The sequence below is a fragment of the Haliotis asinina genome, chromosome 5, assembly GCF_037392515.1.
Source record: "Haliotis asinina isolate JCU_RB_2024 chromosome 5, JCU_Hal_asi_v2, whole genome shotgun sequence".
In the NCBI taxonomy this organism is placed as follows: Eukaryota; Metazoa; Mollusca; class Gastropoda; order Lepetellida; family Haliotidae; genus Haliotis; species Haliotis asinina.
This window is the reverse complement of record NC_090284.1, coordinates 77,163,152-77,179,437: the sequence shown is the minus strand read 5'-3', so window position 1 is coordinate 77,179,437 and position 16,286 is coordinate 77,163,152. Positions and strand designations below refer to the sequence as shown.

General features: G+C 42.1%; 1 protein-coding gene across 1 annotated transcript in view; it reads right to left on the bottom strand.

Moving 5' to 3' along the window:
• LOC137285336 (uncharacterized) overlaps positions 1–16,286 on the bottom strand; it is a 135,010-nt gene that overhangs the window by 80,748 nt on the left and 37,976 nt on the right. Inside the window, exons 22-29 of the mRNA XM_067817701.1 lie at positions 14,655–14,846; positions 9,597–9,842; positions 7,620–7,850; positions 3,769–3,969; positions 3,385–3,614; positions 3,003–3,231; positions 920–1,075; positions 643–801 (exon numbers count right to left, since the gene is read on the bottom strand). Coding sequence (XP_067673802.1) covers positions 643–801; positions 920–1,075; positions 3,003–3,231; positions 3,385–3,614; positions 3,769–3,969; positions 7,620–7,850; positions 9,597–9,842; positions 14,655–14,846 — 1,644 coding nt within the window. The remainder of the gene's footprint in view (positions 1–642; positions 802–919; positions 1,076–3,002; positions 3,232–3,384; positions 3,615–3,768; positions 3,970–7,619; positions 7,851–9,596; positions 9,843–14,654; positions 14,847–16,286) is intronic.

The window sequence follows — 16,286 nt, the reverse complement described above, 5'->3', positions numbered from 1 at the left end:
ACAGTCTCAACATCTGACACAACCATACAGGCTCAACATCTGACACAACCATACAGTCTCAACATCTGACACAACCATACAGGCTCAACATCTGACACAACCATACAGGCTCAACATCTGACACAACCATACAGTCTCTACATCTAACGCAACCACACAGTCACTATATCTGACACAACCATACAGTCACTACATCTGACACAACCATACAGTCACTACATCTGACACAACCACACAGTCTCTACATCTGACACAACCATACAGTCACTACATCTGACACAATCATACAGTCACTACATCTGACACAACTACACAGTCTCTACATCTGACACAACCACACAGTCTCAACATCTAACTCAATCATACAGACTCTACATCTAACGCAACTAAGACAGTCTCAACATCTGACACTGCCCAACAAATCAGTATCTACATCTGACATAACAATACAGTCTCTACATCTGACACAGTCACAGTCTACATCTGACATAACCACACTTTCTCCACGTGCGATACAACAACACAGTCTCTAGAGCTAACAAAAAATTACAGTTTGTACATTTGACACAACTGTTCAGTCTCTACATCTGAAAACAATCACACAGTTTCTGTATTCATAACAATGTGCACACTACACCTTACCTTTACACGCTGATATGCTGGTGGTGCCCTCTACGTGCAGGGTGGAGCCTCCATCTGGACATGGCTGGCAATGAGTGGCATTCACCCAGTAGCGATTCTTTGGGCACTCGTCACATGGTTGCTGTCCCGTTCGAGAAAAGAACCCAGGGCGACACTTACCTGAAACAGTACAGACCGCTAGTGTTAACACGACAGGAATTTGACACCTATAGCACTATCACGACAAGTATTTCCAATATTTGTTTATTCTTTCAAATACAACCAAGATCTCACTTACTGACACATCTTGCCCGAGTGGTCCGTGGGGTCAATGAGTACATGTTGTCGCCACAACTCTTACAGGAGGCTTGTCCGGACTGGTCCTGATACTGACCGTCTGGGCACTCAACACAACCTCCACTTGGGGAGGACGAATATCCGTGTGGACACGGTACTGAAACATAGAGACATATTTCTTGAAAGACAGCAGCGCGGTACTGAAACATACAGACATATCTATTGAAAGACTGGAGCACGGTACTGAAACATACAGACATATCTGTTGAAAGACTGGAGCGCGGTACTGAAACATACAGTCACATCTTTTGAAAGACAGCAGCGCGGTACTAAAACATACAGACATATCTGTTGAAAGACAACAGCGCGTACTGAAACATACAGACGTTGAAAGCCTTCTGAACACGAATACGACAACTTAGCATATATAATTGTATCGTGGTTCAATGACCAGCAGTGACGAGTCCTGTTGGACCCGACACCTAGAGGGCATTCTTGTGACTTGCATGAAGGATATGCCAAACAGCGCGTCACCAAGAGAGGCGTACGTGCTGCCTTGTGACAAGGAAGACGGATTTGCCTAACAGTGCGACACGTAGAGGTCGTGCTGCCTTGTGAAGTGGAAAAAGGATATGCCTAACAGCGAGACACCTAGAGGGCGTGCTGTCTTGTGACGTGGTGACCGGATATGCCAAACACCAAGAAACCTAGAGGACGTGCTCTCTTGTGACGTGTAAGACCGGACGTGCCAAACACCGAGAAACCTCGAGGACGTGCTCTCTTGTGACGTGGAAGACCGGATATGCCTAACAAAGCGAAACCTAAGGGACGTACTGTCATGTGACATGCAAGACCGGATATGCCTAACAGTGAGACACCTAGGGGGTCTTGTGACGTGAAAAACCAGATATACATAACAGCAAGACACCTAGAGGGCGTGCTGACGTGGATGACGGGATATGCCTTACGGCGCGACACCTAGAGAGAGTGCTGTCTTGTGACGTTAAAGCCGACAGTTATGCCTAACAGCGCGACACCTACTATCGGTGCCAGTGGATCGGAGACGGTTTTGGATCGTCTGTGTGTTACCGTTCCCATCAGCGGATTGTCGTCAGTGAACAGTTTCGATACTCTAAATGGTTCAGAGATTCGATCACAAATTGCAAACACGCACATGCTATGGTTCGGGATGAATAATGACAGCACAAGGGGGTTGTGTCATGTCATTTAGTTGGATTCTCACCATCTGCCACAGCCCTCGTCGTTTATTCGTTTATGCCAATTCTGTCGTAACTACAGGTGACACTGCACCTGGCTCAAATCCATGACATGACAAACATTATGACAATTCCCGACGACGCCACACTTCGACTGTTTCCAGATGAAGGGATTCGTTTACAAGCTTGTTTCAAATGTTAAAACGTTTTGTTTAATTGTATAACTTCACCTTTGACGAAATCCAAGATTAACTCTATTGAAGCGCGGTCGTAAATGTCATATTAATAATATAAATGTCACAGACATGTTCAGATATTGTTATATCTGATGATTTCATGGTGCACGGGTTTGGAGATTATAAGACAATGAGTTTGCCGTGTTGGTTAAAGGGTACAATATGCGAAGACCACTTGTCATGTCCTCCGATGTGATATTGCCCGGAATATCGATACAAGTGGCGTCACTCATTCATTCAGGCATAGAACATCGGGATCATGATGTCTGCGTCCTGTACACTGTGATCGGTGTATGATAATACAGGATCTGGCATCCCACAAATATCCTGTTGTTCATTAATGTGTGTTACACCATGTTCCCATTACCCGTGGAGCGAAGTCATTGTCGGGGAGAAGACAATAGCTGTCACAACCAACATGGAGAACGATGAGTGTTCCATCATTTCCCATTGAAAACTTTCACCCAGACTACTTTATCTTCAGTGGCGTCTGTCAGATTCCAGGAAAAGCAACTCATGTCCATTTAACATTTCTCCTCTAAACTAATGATTTCTAATATAACATGATCCTAGTTTTACCACTTATTCTCATGTATCTTTATGTAAATGAATGCAAACGGTGCAAACTCACGACACTTCTTGCTTCCTCCGACGTCTCTCAGCCGGTTGCCGACTCCACAGGATTGTCCGGACTGTGTCAGATTAACGCCTGTGGAACTGTCCTGCACAGTGAAGTTACATCCTCCAGCTACCAGCCCAAACAACACCGTCTTCTGAAGGTTGATACTGCCAGCGCAAAGTTCTAGAGCAGCGTTCTGTCCATCGTTATTTTCCAGTTTAAGCGTCAGTTCCACTTTATGCTGTAAGACCAGTGTGTAACCGTGTTGTGAAAATGATTCATAAAAAATTAAATAAAAGAATTTAGTTTCCGAAAGTGTCTGGAATTGCCTGGAAGTACTCTGGCAATACTCAATACTTGTGTACAGAACAAAGCTTCAGAAATGTGTACATACATCAAAGAGAGAGGCGGCACCAACAAAGATTGCCTCAGAGACGCTGAAGAGGTAGTAAGTGTTCAGCTGTCCCTGAATCCGACACAGATTGTTGATACCGGATGTTGTGGGGGATATCACATCGTTATAAAACTTCCTCAGGTTATCACGGCATGCACTGTTGGCGGGCACCTGGTCCTTGGACTTCAGATCTAAACTGACCTTGTACGTGTACGCAGTGGCTTTGTAGGCTACAGAATTAATGTGTACATTTGAAATTGCATTAAGGACATTAAGTTACTAATTACAGCGGAGAAACTTGCATTACACTAACTTTGTGATACATATAGCATCGAGATAACACGAATTGTGAAGGCAACGACAGTGGGATCAAAGACAACCTACGCAAACAGTCCTCGAGAGGTAAAGATGGCGACCAGAGATTCTCCCCCGAACAGTTGTATGTACGACTTGTGGAGCCGTCGGCAAAGGCGTAGCCACTTGAGCAAGTGACGACGGTGGAGAGGATGCTGCTGTCGTTGTTGCTGGAGCGAGTAATGGAGGCGTTCCGAGGAGTGTTGGTCAACTCGTGGAAACATTTTCCAGCTGAAAGAGTAAGTCACAACATATCACCATTTGGCAAAAATGTCGCATTTAAGTACTTTAAGTTTAAAGGCAAACATGTAAGTCTTTCTATATGTATACCCCTGCAACCCCCAGTACAACGCATTGTTTTAGCAGGACATATTTCCCGTTATCACTTGTACCGAGTTCGTTATTTTATTTATTACCTTTAATATACTTTAAACATCCAGAGACATGCCTTGTGACATGCTGATGCGCCTATTAAACCTGACCTCAAACTGTAACAACATAACTACGCTTTGGCAAATGGTACCTCGTCAAAAAAACTTTTAAATACAACAAAAATAACTTTTATGGAATAAGTTATTATCATTTGTTAAAACAACCTTTTAAATGCAATATCACTGAACGTAATAACAACTAAATAGCTATTTGATCAAGTCAGTGCGCCGTAGCATCGTTCATTCACTCTTGCAGTGTGTCTAGTGATGGGTGACGGTGTAGTGTTGAAACACACTTTGGCAAAAAACTGTATTTTCTGGGGAAAGTGGGTGGTTAACAGTTGAGAAATCTGAAAGACAACCATCCCACAAATACATCTAGAAAAAGGTTTCTGTCAAGAAACTCAAAACGTTAGAAGATAAAACAACATTTTGTTCTGTGGAAGGCGTGCTACAGTAGCTTCATTCCAAGAAAGATATTTTGAGTTAATGGGAAGAATATGCCAGATGGTCGACTTACAGAGGGGTCATTCGGAGCAGATGGTCGACTTACAGAGGGGTCATTCGGAGCAGATGGTCGACTTACAGAGGGGTCATTCGGAGCAGATGGTCGACTTACAGAGGGGTCATTCGGAGCAGATGGTCGACTTACAGAGGGGTCATTCGAGATGTTGACGTGAAGTACACCACCATAAATTGGACTTGACAATAGTGTTTGTACAGAAAGAACATTTGCGACATGAGACAACGACTTCTCTTCCAAGATTATCAAAAGTGACATTATACTTTTATGGTGCACTTAGATAAACTTCAGGGGTGAAACTGCTAGCTACTGGTACACGCTGGCCCTTCCTATTGTGATTTGACTGTAAACGTAATATAATTTAGTGATTGTTTATAGACCCTGTGTGGTTTATTGATTTCATAATCTGTTCTCATGTAGTGATGGGTTGATGTCTAGGTTTGACCCCCTGGTGCAGTAATGCACATAACCGGGCCGGCGAGCGAGAAGGTCAGCGGAACTAATCAATCAGATTGTTACTAGACTGTCCACTAGCATTTTATCAGTATGGACATTAGCCACTGCGAAATCGAATATTGATCAAATCTGTAGCAATTGTGGCAGGTGGTGGCAGGGGGTGTCGAATCCTACTGATCGTGGAGGGGTGTTATCTGATGAATATCCTGAGCCCTGCAAGTATTAGAGTGATAACAAAATATGTCTAGCCAGTCCGTTACGCTCGACTTGGCCATCGAGGGGGAACGTGGGTAACCCAACTCTACAGTCACCCACAGGTCAACGATGCTTAAGAGACTTTTATTGCTCAAGATGGAGCCACCTCCAGTGGTACATGAGTACATAAAATGGAATGCACAATGTACATATTATGCAAGACGGTAACAGAGAAAATAGAACACTAGACCATATACATTGATAAATTAACATAGTTGTTTGATTGTTGAAATGTTAGTACTTGACGTCAATTTGGTATAACTAGAGATATTAGGAAAGGGACCAGCGCTAACTCCTAGGTGGGTGATACGTTGTTGGCTAAAACATCTAAAAATATAATGGAATTTATCGCCACTAACTGTGAGTTGCAGAGGTAGCATACTCCTTCCTTTCTTTCTCACCCATCTCCAACATTCTGTTAGCAATTTATGGTAGATTTTTAAACAATTAGAACAGATGTCCATATATTTTCGGAGTGCAGTAACTATTTGTAGAGTGAAGGCGAGTTTCAAAACTCCCTTTGTATGAATTACTGGTCCACGATTGTAAACACTAGTCTTCCAGGATTGATTCAGATTGCGATATGCTTCAGGACTGACTATAATGAAGGGAGTTACAAATTTAACACACCCGGTAAGCCGCATTTACAAAATAAATTGTTTCACATGATTTAGCCAGGGGGCAACATCCACGATGTAATGTCAAATGGTAACTGCGATTTTGTTATTTGGATGGGGAATTTCAATTTGCACAAATAAGTGATTAATCGTTTAAACATTTTGACCTGAATAGGTTGTCTTCCAAGCTGCCCATAAACCATAAGGAGCGGGGTGTTTTATCTAAAACCGGAAGCTAATTTGAGAAATTTAAGATGAACACGTTCAATGGCATCGCAGTCCCTATATTTGACATCCATACAGTAAGACTTGTAAAAGCAGTGTATCAAATGGATACTAAGGCATCTGACGGTTACTATATATTTCTTGCTCGTTTTAGAATTTGTTTACCTTCCGTGGACAACCGACACCTTTTGATGTGCGTCACGCATTGCTTGGTTTGTAGATGTTGCAAATGTTGCTTTAGCATATAGTTTGTAAACGTGTAAGTGTCGTTTTTTATGGGGCTTTAGGGTATATAATATACATTTAGGGCTAAATAAAGCCATAACGCATCTATCAGATATATAGTCTTGGGTTTACACTCAACCTGCTTGTGGCAGGAATTATTCCACAGCAGTAAGGGCCAAGTGGTTGTCCCCAGATTTACTATCGAATGTTGTATACATAGGTACAGCAGTCGAGAACCAACCCTGGGTAAAACGCCACGTCTTATACATATGTTGACTCATGCACCGAGGATCAGAGTGACAGACCGTCCATATATACAAGGAAAATGACACCATCTTAGCCTTAGCGTCGAGTACTATTCAAGTAGCTCCATCTTTATTTCTCCACATTTCACAATTTATCACTCACGCTCTTTTGCTTTCCACAGTGTCACACGACTGTAGCTCAGGCTGCAGCGACATGCAAGTCTCTAATATGGAGGAAGAGATCGAACAGGATAATCCACTTCAGTGGAGAAAAGTATGGCCAATGCATCTGCCCCCATTTTCACATTACCATGTGTTCCCGGGTATTTTCCAGTGGAAAATTGACATGCCTTTGCGTGTATTTATGATGGGTGACACAATGACAGGTATAACCGACCGAATGTTTGGTACCACTGAATATTTTTGTGAATAAATTGATATGTTGTAGAAATGAGAGTAATGAGCTATTGTTAAACTAAACACACTGGCCCTTTTGAGTTCCTGTTAACAACTACTACAATTCACTGTAGTCAGAGGTTTGCAGTAGATTGTATCTGGAGCATAGATTTGTACATGGACACGATTTACTTCACTACACATTTCCTAACAATGGCTGGCACGTCGTATTTATACATTCCCTACCCTGCTTCACGAAAGCCTCCAGCTATTAAAAAGTTTTGAGAGTGGCACTAAAAATGGTAAAAGTAGAATGCAGGAATAGTGCAATACATGAAACGCCCTACCGAAAACGCATTGTTGTTCTGTATACTTATGGTATCTGGGGGAACGTTCATGTACATCTGAATATTCCTTCTCAACAACCCCGACATTACGCATAGATATAGTAACTGTTACCATCGTTTTATCGGAGGAAAGCAATGAAATGAGAAAGATGGGATCGAACCTGTGATCTCAACTTGGAAGGCGCATGTATCTTCAAATCCTTGATCGTCGCGTACAGTGACTCTGTAGTCATTGAACGTCCCCACGTCAGACAAACTGTAGGTGATTGTCGGGACAGATGTCAGCGTTCCTCTGATGAAGGTGATGTGGTTGGTTTCATTGTAAGTAGTGGGTGTCGTTGATCTTACTTTGAATAGTCGATTGAAACATAACAGATTGAAGGGACGTCTTTCTGAAGAAAGAGATATAGAAATGTATGAGAAACATGCTGACACCCAGCAAATACACATTCACTGTTGCTGAGGACACGAATGCCCTGGACGCCACATGGTTAATATTTTCCAATATTGTAGAAAGAAAACATGGTCATTTGTGATACATACTGACAGGCAAACGATAAACTACATCATGTTTAGTACCTACTAGTCTATCAGTAAGAAGCAAATTTCTTGCTATTGTACACACAAAGTATTTTCAGTCTTACAGATCATACTGTTGTACACGTAAAGTGTGGCTAATCTTACAGATCATGTTGCTGTACATGTAAAGTGTGGCTAATTTTACAGATCATGTTGCTGTACATGTAAAGTGTGGCTAGTCTTACAGATCATGTTGCTGTACATGTAAAGTGTGGCTAATTTTACAGATCATGTTGCTGTACATGTAAAGTGTGGCTAGTCTTACAGATCATGTTGCTGTACATGTAAAGTGTGGCTAGTCTTACAGATCATGTTGCTGTACAGGTAAAGTGTGGCTAGTCTTACAGATCATATTGCTGTACATGTAAAGTGTGGCTAGTCTTACAGATCATGTTGCTGTACAGGTAAAGTGTGGCTAGTCTTACAGATCATATTGCTGTACATGTAAAGTGTGGCTAGTCTTACAGATCATGTTGCTGTACATGTAAAGTGTGGCTAATTTTACAGATCATGTTGCTGTACATGTAAAGTGTGGCTAGTCTTACGGATCATGTTGCTGTACAGGTAAAGTGGGGCTAGTCTTACAGATCATGTTGCTGTACAGGTAAAGTGGGGCTAGTCTTACAGATCATGTTGCTGTACATGTAAAGTGTGGCTAGTCTTACAGATCATGTTGCTGTACAGGTAAAGTGGGGCTAATTTTACAGATCATGTTGCTGTACATGTAAAGTGTGGCTAGTCTTACAGATCATGTTGCTGTACATGTAAAGTGGGGCTAGTCTTACAGATCATGTTGCTGTACATGTAAAGTGGGGCTAGTCTTACAGATCATGTTGCTGTACATGTAAAGTGGGGCTAGTCTTACAGATCATGTTGCTGTACATGTAAAGTGGGGTCAATTTTACAGATCATGTTGCTGTACATGTAAAGTGTGGCTAGTCTTACAGATCATGTTGCTGTACAGGTAAAGTGGGGCTAGTCTTACAGATCATGTTGCTGTACACGTAAAGTGGGGCTAATCTTACAGATCATGTTGCTGTACATGTAAAGTGTGGCTAGTCTTACAGATCATGTTGCTGTACTGGTAAAGTGGGGCCAGTCTTACAGTTAATGTTGCTGTACATGTAAAGTGGGACTAATCTTACAGATCATTTTGTATATATAAAGCACGGTTAACCTCACAGTTAATATTAATGTGTTAGAATGTTCCTACACAGAAATTTGTCCCTGGTATATGTTCTCGTGGTAAGGGGAATGGTCCTTTGCTACTTTGGTATAGACACAAGAAACTGAGACACCATGTGACCACACGCAATCATTGTTACTGTACATATCAGTTCTAGCTCAAGAGGAGATATCTAGCGCACCTTTAGAATAAGGTGCTGACGGCTGATATGATTCGTAAATGCTAGAGACAATGCTAACGGGTTACAGTGCATGTACGTAAGAAACGCTAGAGACAATACAAACAGTGCATTGAAACATCGTACAGCGCGTGGTTGGATGTACTTCCAACAGTTCTGCGATAACATAAGATGACGTATACACAGATTTTCTACCTCTGACAGTGATTTGAAACTTGCACTGGGAATTTCGACCAGCACCATCCGTGGCTTCATAAGTTACTTCTGTGTTCCTCCACACTGGGTCCACTGGATTGAAGGCGACGGGGTTGACGAAACCTTCCATACTAAGAAAGCCAGAGTTGTCTTGAACGGTGGGGATGGTGATGTTCGGTGCCTGCATCTTAAAGATGGTGATGTTCCTGTCACCGTCACAGTTGATAAACACAGGTGGGGTTGTATCTAAATTTAAAAAAAAAAAAAACTAAAATAATTACTGATGATCTTCGGATAAGGGAAAACTTAAATCCTCCATATACCTTCACATACAGACACGCTCCATCCAGTAATGACATTCACATACAGAGACCATCCATCCACTGATTATTTTCACAAACAGAAACACTTCCACGTAGTTATTAAATTAACATACCGAACAACGTCCATACATCCATAGAACTTGGTTTCTCCTTCAATGTCCACCCAGTGATTAACTTCACATACAGGAAGATCTCTATACAGTCCTTACCTTTATTTACAGAAGCACTTCACCCAGTAAAAAATCACATATAGAAAAACTTCAACCCAGTGATTACGGTCACATACAGAAACATTTCAACCAAGAGATTACCTTCACATAGAGAAACACTTTCACCCTGTGATTAACATCACATACAGGAACACTTCCACCCTGTCATCACCTTCACATACGGAAACATTTTCTCGCACTGATTACACCACATACAGGGACATATCCATTCAGTAATTACCGTCTCAAACAGAAAGACTTTTATTGAGTAATTGCCTTCACGCAGAGAAACCCCTTAACCCAGTGATTACCATAATATACAGAAACACTTCCACCGTGCGGTTATCTTCACATACAGAAATACGTCCACCCAATAATCACCTCAACATACAGAAACACTTCCACGTAGTCATTACCTTCACATCCAAAAACACTTCTTCCCTGTCATTACCTTCACATACAGAAACACACTTCCACCCAGTGATTACCTTGACATACTGAAACACTTCTATCTCTTGATTACCTTGACATGCAGAAACATTGCCACCCCTTGATTACCTTCATATACAGAAACAACTCCTCCAGTGATTACCTTGACATACAGAAACATTTCCAAAATGTATTTATTTTTACATACAGAAACACTTCCAAGTGGTGCTTTTTACGTTTATACTCGGACATGGTTGTATCCCGGCATGCATGGTATCGCGGCAAATCGGTAATTCCCTTTTTGCGCTCTAGACACGCTTCTCAGAGGTGATTTTGTATGTTCATAGACAGTCTAACGTCAGTGGCTTGTTTACGTTTTAACACCGACAGGATGTATCGAATCCCCGTACGTTTTGACCGGCAGAATTATTGACATTAAACTCTGGAATCCGTCTGACCCCCATCGATGAAATACCTGCTATAATATTTACGTTCCCACTTCGTCTGAACCACGTCGTCTGTTTTCAAAAATATAGCGGAAGTGATGTCATGAGCTATATTTATCTCCTGGGGAATGAATTTTATTGTTTACCGCGATACGACGGCGTTCTCTCTTTTGGTAAATGCTAATCGGCCCTCTTCGTCTAATGGCTTTTGCTGAAACACCATCAAAGTTAAAATAACAATTTCACACAGATATGTTGATTAAATGTCATCTAATCGGATTTTACTCCTCATTTTACAAGTTCAGAATTTCATTTCCGATCACGGTTATGTCAAGTACCGCGATACAACGACGTCGCAGGCTACACACATCTATCCTGTGATTACCTTCACATATAGAAACACTTCTACCCAGTGATTACCTCATCATACAGAAATACTTCCTCTGAGTGAATACCTTCTCATACAGGAACACATCCACAGAGTGATGACCTTCACATACAGGAACTCTTCCACTCAGTGATTACCTTCACCTACTGAAACACTTCCACCCAGTGATTACCTTCACATACAGGAACTCTTCCACTCAGTGATTACCTTCACCTACTGAAACACTTCCACCCAGTGATTACCTTCACATACAGGAACTCTTCCACTCAGTGATTACCTTCACCTACTGAAACACTTCCACCCAGTGATTACCTTCACATACAGGAACTCTTCCACTCAGTGATTACCTTCACCTACTGAAACACTTCCAACCAGTGATTACATTCACACACAGAAACACGCCCACTTAGTAATCACCTTCACATACAGAAAAAAACCACTTCCATCCAGTGATTATCTTAACATACAGAAACACTTTCACCCGGTGATTACCTTCATAAACAGAAATACTTCCACACGGTGCTTTTCACACAGAGCCACCTCTATCCCGTGATGGAGAAATTCTTTCCCTCAGAGATTACCTTCACATATAGAAACATTCCAGTCCAGTGATCACATGATCATACAGAAATACTTCCAAGCGATTCTTTTTACCTTTACACACAGACACACATCTATCCCGCTTCAGGGATTATCTTCACAGAGAGAAACGCCTTCACCCAGTGACTAGCTTCACATATAGAAACGCTTCCACCCAGTGATTACCTTCACACACAGAAACACTTCCACCTTTCAATGATTACCTTCATACACAGAAACACTTCCACCCAGTGATTACCTTCACACACAGAAACACTTCCACGTTTCGGTAATTACCTTCACATACAGAAACACTTCCACCTAGCGATAACCTTCACATAGAGAAATACTTCCATCCAGTGATTTTACCTCAGCTCTAACACTCCCGTCTACCACGTAGCTTCACATACAGGAACACTTTTACTCAGTCATCACCTTCACATTCTGAAACACTTCCATCCATTGACTACCTTCACACAGAGAAACGCCTTCACCCCGTGACTACCTTCACATACAGAAACACGTCAATTGAGTGATTACCTTCGCACACAGGAGCATTTCAACACAGTGATTACCTTCACACACAGAAACACGTCCACCTAGTGATTACCTTCACATACAGAAAAAACACTTACACCCAGTGATTACCTTCGCATAGAGAAACACTTCCACTCAGTGAGTACCTTCACATACAGAAACCCTTCCTCCCAAGAGACCACCTTCACATAAAGACACTCTACCACCCAGTGATTACATTCACATACAGAAACACTCCCATCTAACAAGTACCTTCAAATACAGGAACACTTTAACCCAGTCAACACCTTCACATTCTGAAACACTTCCATCCATTGACTACATTCACAGAGAGAAACGCCTTCACTCAGTGACTACCTTCACATACACAAACACGTCCACACCGTGTTTTTTGCTCTGAATCACTTCCACCCAATAATTACCTTCACATGCAGGAACACTTCCACTCAGTGATTACCTTCACATAGAGAAACACGTCCACCCAGTGATTACCTTCACACACAGAAACACTTCCACCCAGTGATTTCCTTCACTTACAGAAACACTTCCACCCGGTGATTTCCTTCACTTACAGAAACACTTCCACTGAATGATTACCTTCGCATAAAGGAACCTTTCCACTCAGTGATTACATTCACACAGAGAAACACGTCCACCTAGTGAATATCTTCACATACAGAAAAATAGACACTTCCATCAAGTGATTATCTTCACATACAGAAACACTTCCATCGTGCCAGTACTTTCACACACAGAAATACGTTTACCCAGTGATTACTTTCACATAGATAAACCCTTTCCCCCAAAGATTATCTTCACATAGAGAAAAACTTCCACCAAGTGATTACCGTTAGACACAGACACACATCTATCCCGTGATTACCTTCACATATAGAAACATTCCCACCCAGTGATCACCTGAACATACAGTAACACGTCCAGCTAATGATTACCTTCACACACAGAAACACTTTCACCCAGCGATAACATTTACATAGGGAAATATTTCCACCCACTGATTTTACCTCCACATATAGAAAGAAACACTTCCACCCTGTGATTAACTTCACATACAGAATCCCTTCCTCCCAAGAGATTACATTGACATACAGAAACACTCCTGCCATCTAACTAGTATCTTCAAAAAAAGGAACACTTCCACCCAGTCATCACCTTCACATAGAGAAAAAACTTTTACCCAGTGATTACTTTCACATACAGGAACACTTTCACCAAGTGAATACCTACACAAACTGAAAAACTTCCACTGAGTGATTACTTTCGCATACAGGAACACTTTTACCCAGTGATTACCATCACACAGAAACATGTCCACTCAGTGATTATCTTCACATACAGGAACACCTTCACCAAGTGAATGCCTTCACAGACAAAACTACTTCCACACGGTGCTTTTTACATAGAAAAAACTTCTGAACCTGTGATTACCTTCACATACAGAAACCCTTCCCCAAGAGCTCGAGATTACCTTCACATAGAGAAACACTCCCACCCTGTGGTTATCTTCACATACAGAACTACTTGAACCATTCACTGAAACAGTTCCGACTTGTGGGTAACTTCACATAAATTACAGTGATTACCTTCACATACAGAAACATGTTTATCATGTGATTAACTTCACACAAACACTCCCGCTCGGGGATTACCTTAACATACAGAAACATTTCTAGCCTGTTATCACCTTCATATACAGAAACACTTCCACCTAGTGATTACATTGACATACAGACGCACTTCCATCCAGTGATCACCTTCACATTCAGGAACACTTTTACCCAGTGATCACCTTCACATTCAGAGACACTTCCACTCAGTGACCACCTTCATATGCACAAACACTCCCAAACACCTTACACAGAAACACTTCTATCCCGTGATTACCTGCAGAAACATTTCTACCAAGTGATTGCCTGAACTTACAGAAACACTTCGACCTAGTGATTACCTTCACATATAGAAACCCTTTTCCCCAGTGATAACCTTCACACACAGAAACACTTCCACCCAGCAATTACCTTCACATAGAGAAAAACTTCCTCCCAGTGATTTTTACCTTCACGCACAGAAACACCTTCAGTCCTTGATTGCCTTCACATACAGAAACACTTCCACCCAGTGATTACCTTCACACACAGGAACACTTCCAGTCCACGATGCTGACTTATTGGTGTTTGAGTAGACGCAGGTGCGGTTGTCATCGGGAACAGGTGTGAATCCAGGTCGTGTACACCTGTAAGCCACAATCTTGCCCTGCTCGTAGCTGTCAAATATCTGATCCGTTCCCCCGGGAGTTCCTGGATCCGGACACGTAGCAGCTGGTAAATATAAAAATCATGATACACCATCTTAATCATGTAATAGGAAGTTTTTCTGCGAGATGAGAAGGATGTATGTTGGGTTCATACCTATCCTGACTCATGCTTTTTGCTTATTTCCCTTTTCCTTCCGTGGATGTAGTGACAATTTGAATCCTTATAGTTTCCTGGAGCAATTGTATAATCGCTCACCGAGTAGCCTCCCTTTCCTATCAAAACTGTCCCGTGGGACCTGACACAGCGCTCATCCTTACTGGTGAGATTTAGAGTGCTATCTTGATATCCCAAGCCGTGGCTCCAAATTGCTGCTGTTGATCCTCCAGTTTAAATGATCTGAGAAGAGCGATAAAAGTTAAGGTACCTTGGTGAGTTTATTCATACTCCTGTGTTCATAATGATGAGACAACTGATCGTCGCCAAGCGTGTTGACAGTGTGAAACCTTTCAGATGTCTAGACGTTCTGAGATGACATAAGTATTCGACTGTTTGAGGATGTGTGGCCTCTGACGCTGAACATCCTTTCTGTGCCACAAACTCTTCCAGTTTAATTTGGAAGCCAACTCTCCCTGGCCAAAAACAGTTGTAGGACCTTGGTCGGGGCGATCTTGCTTAGACCTTGAAGCACATGAATCGGCTATGGAAACGCGTAGGCATTTAGTCCTTCCCATGATATGGTGAGATTGTTTACATCCATGTGCGAGGATCCCGGTATTCGTGAGAAGAAAGTTGGAATCTGACGATTGAAGCTTGCCACAAAAAGGTCTATTAGGTGACGACCTAGATCTCTCATTATGAGATGAGAAGCCTGGGAATGTTCCGCTGGCGGTGGACGTGTTGGTCTGGACATCTGCTAATATATTCTTTGCTCCGGGCATGTGACGAGTCCTAATCCACAAATATAAACTGTCTGAGATTAATGCGCAGTCTTTTCTCGTCTGGTGATCAAACTCTTGACGTGTATTTGTTAAAGTGAGCTCCCCATCCCTGAAGAGACGTGTCAACAAGATGGACATAGTATACCAGATCTTGCAGAGAAGTCCCGTTGCAAATGCTCAACTTCTTTGCCCTCCATAGTAAACATTCCTTCAAGTGTTGTGGAATGAATATCGCCTGATAACTGTGTAGATGTTTCTTTTTTGAATGTCAGATGAAGACAAGCCTGAATATTCGTTTATCGTTCCAGTGGAACTATCATGCGATTCATGGGTGTGTGAATTCTGATCTCTAAGAACGGTAGCTCCTGTGATGATTCTATGTGCTTGACTAACTACTGCAGTTGTGTTAGTAGTTGCATCGTCAAGCCTAACCGCTGCTTGAGTTGCTCTGCCAGTTGCTCTGCCAGTTACTCTGCCAGTTGCTCTGCCAGATGATGTGCCCGAATGCTGTCGTGTAGATAAAAGGCGCAACGAAGACATATCTAATGTAAAAACCCCGATTTTA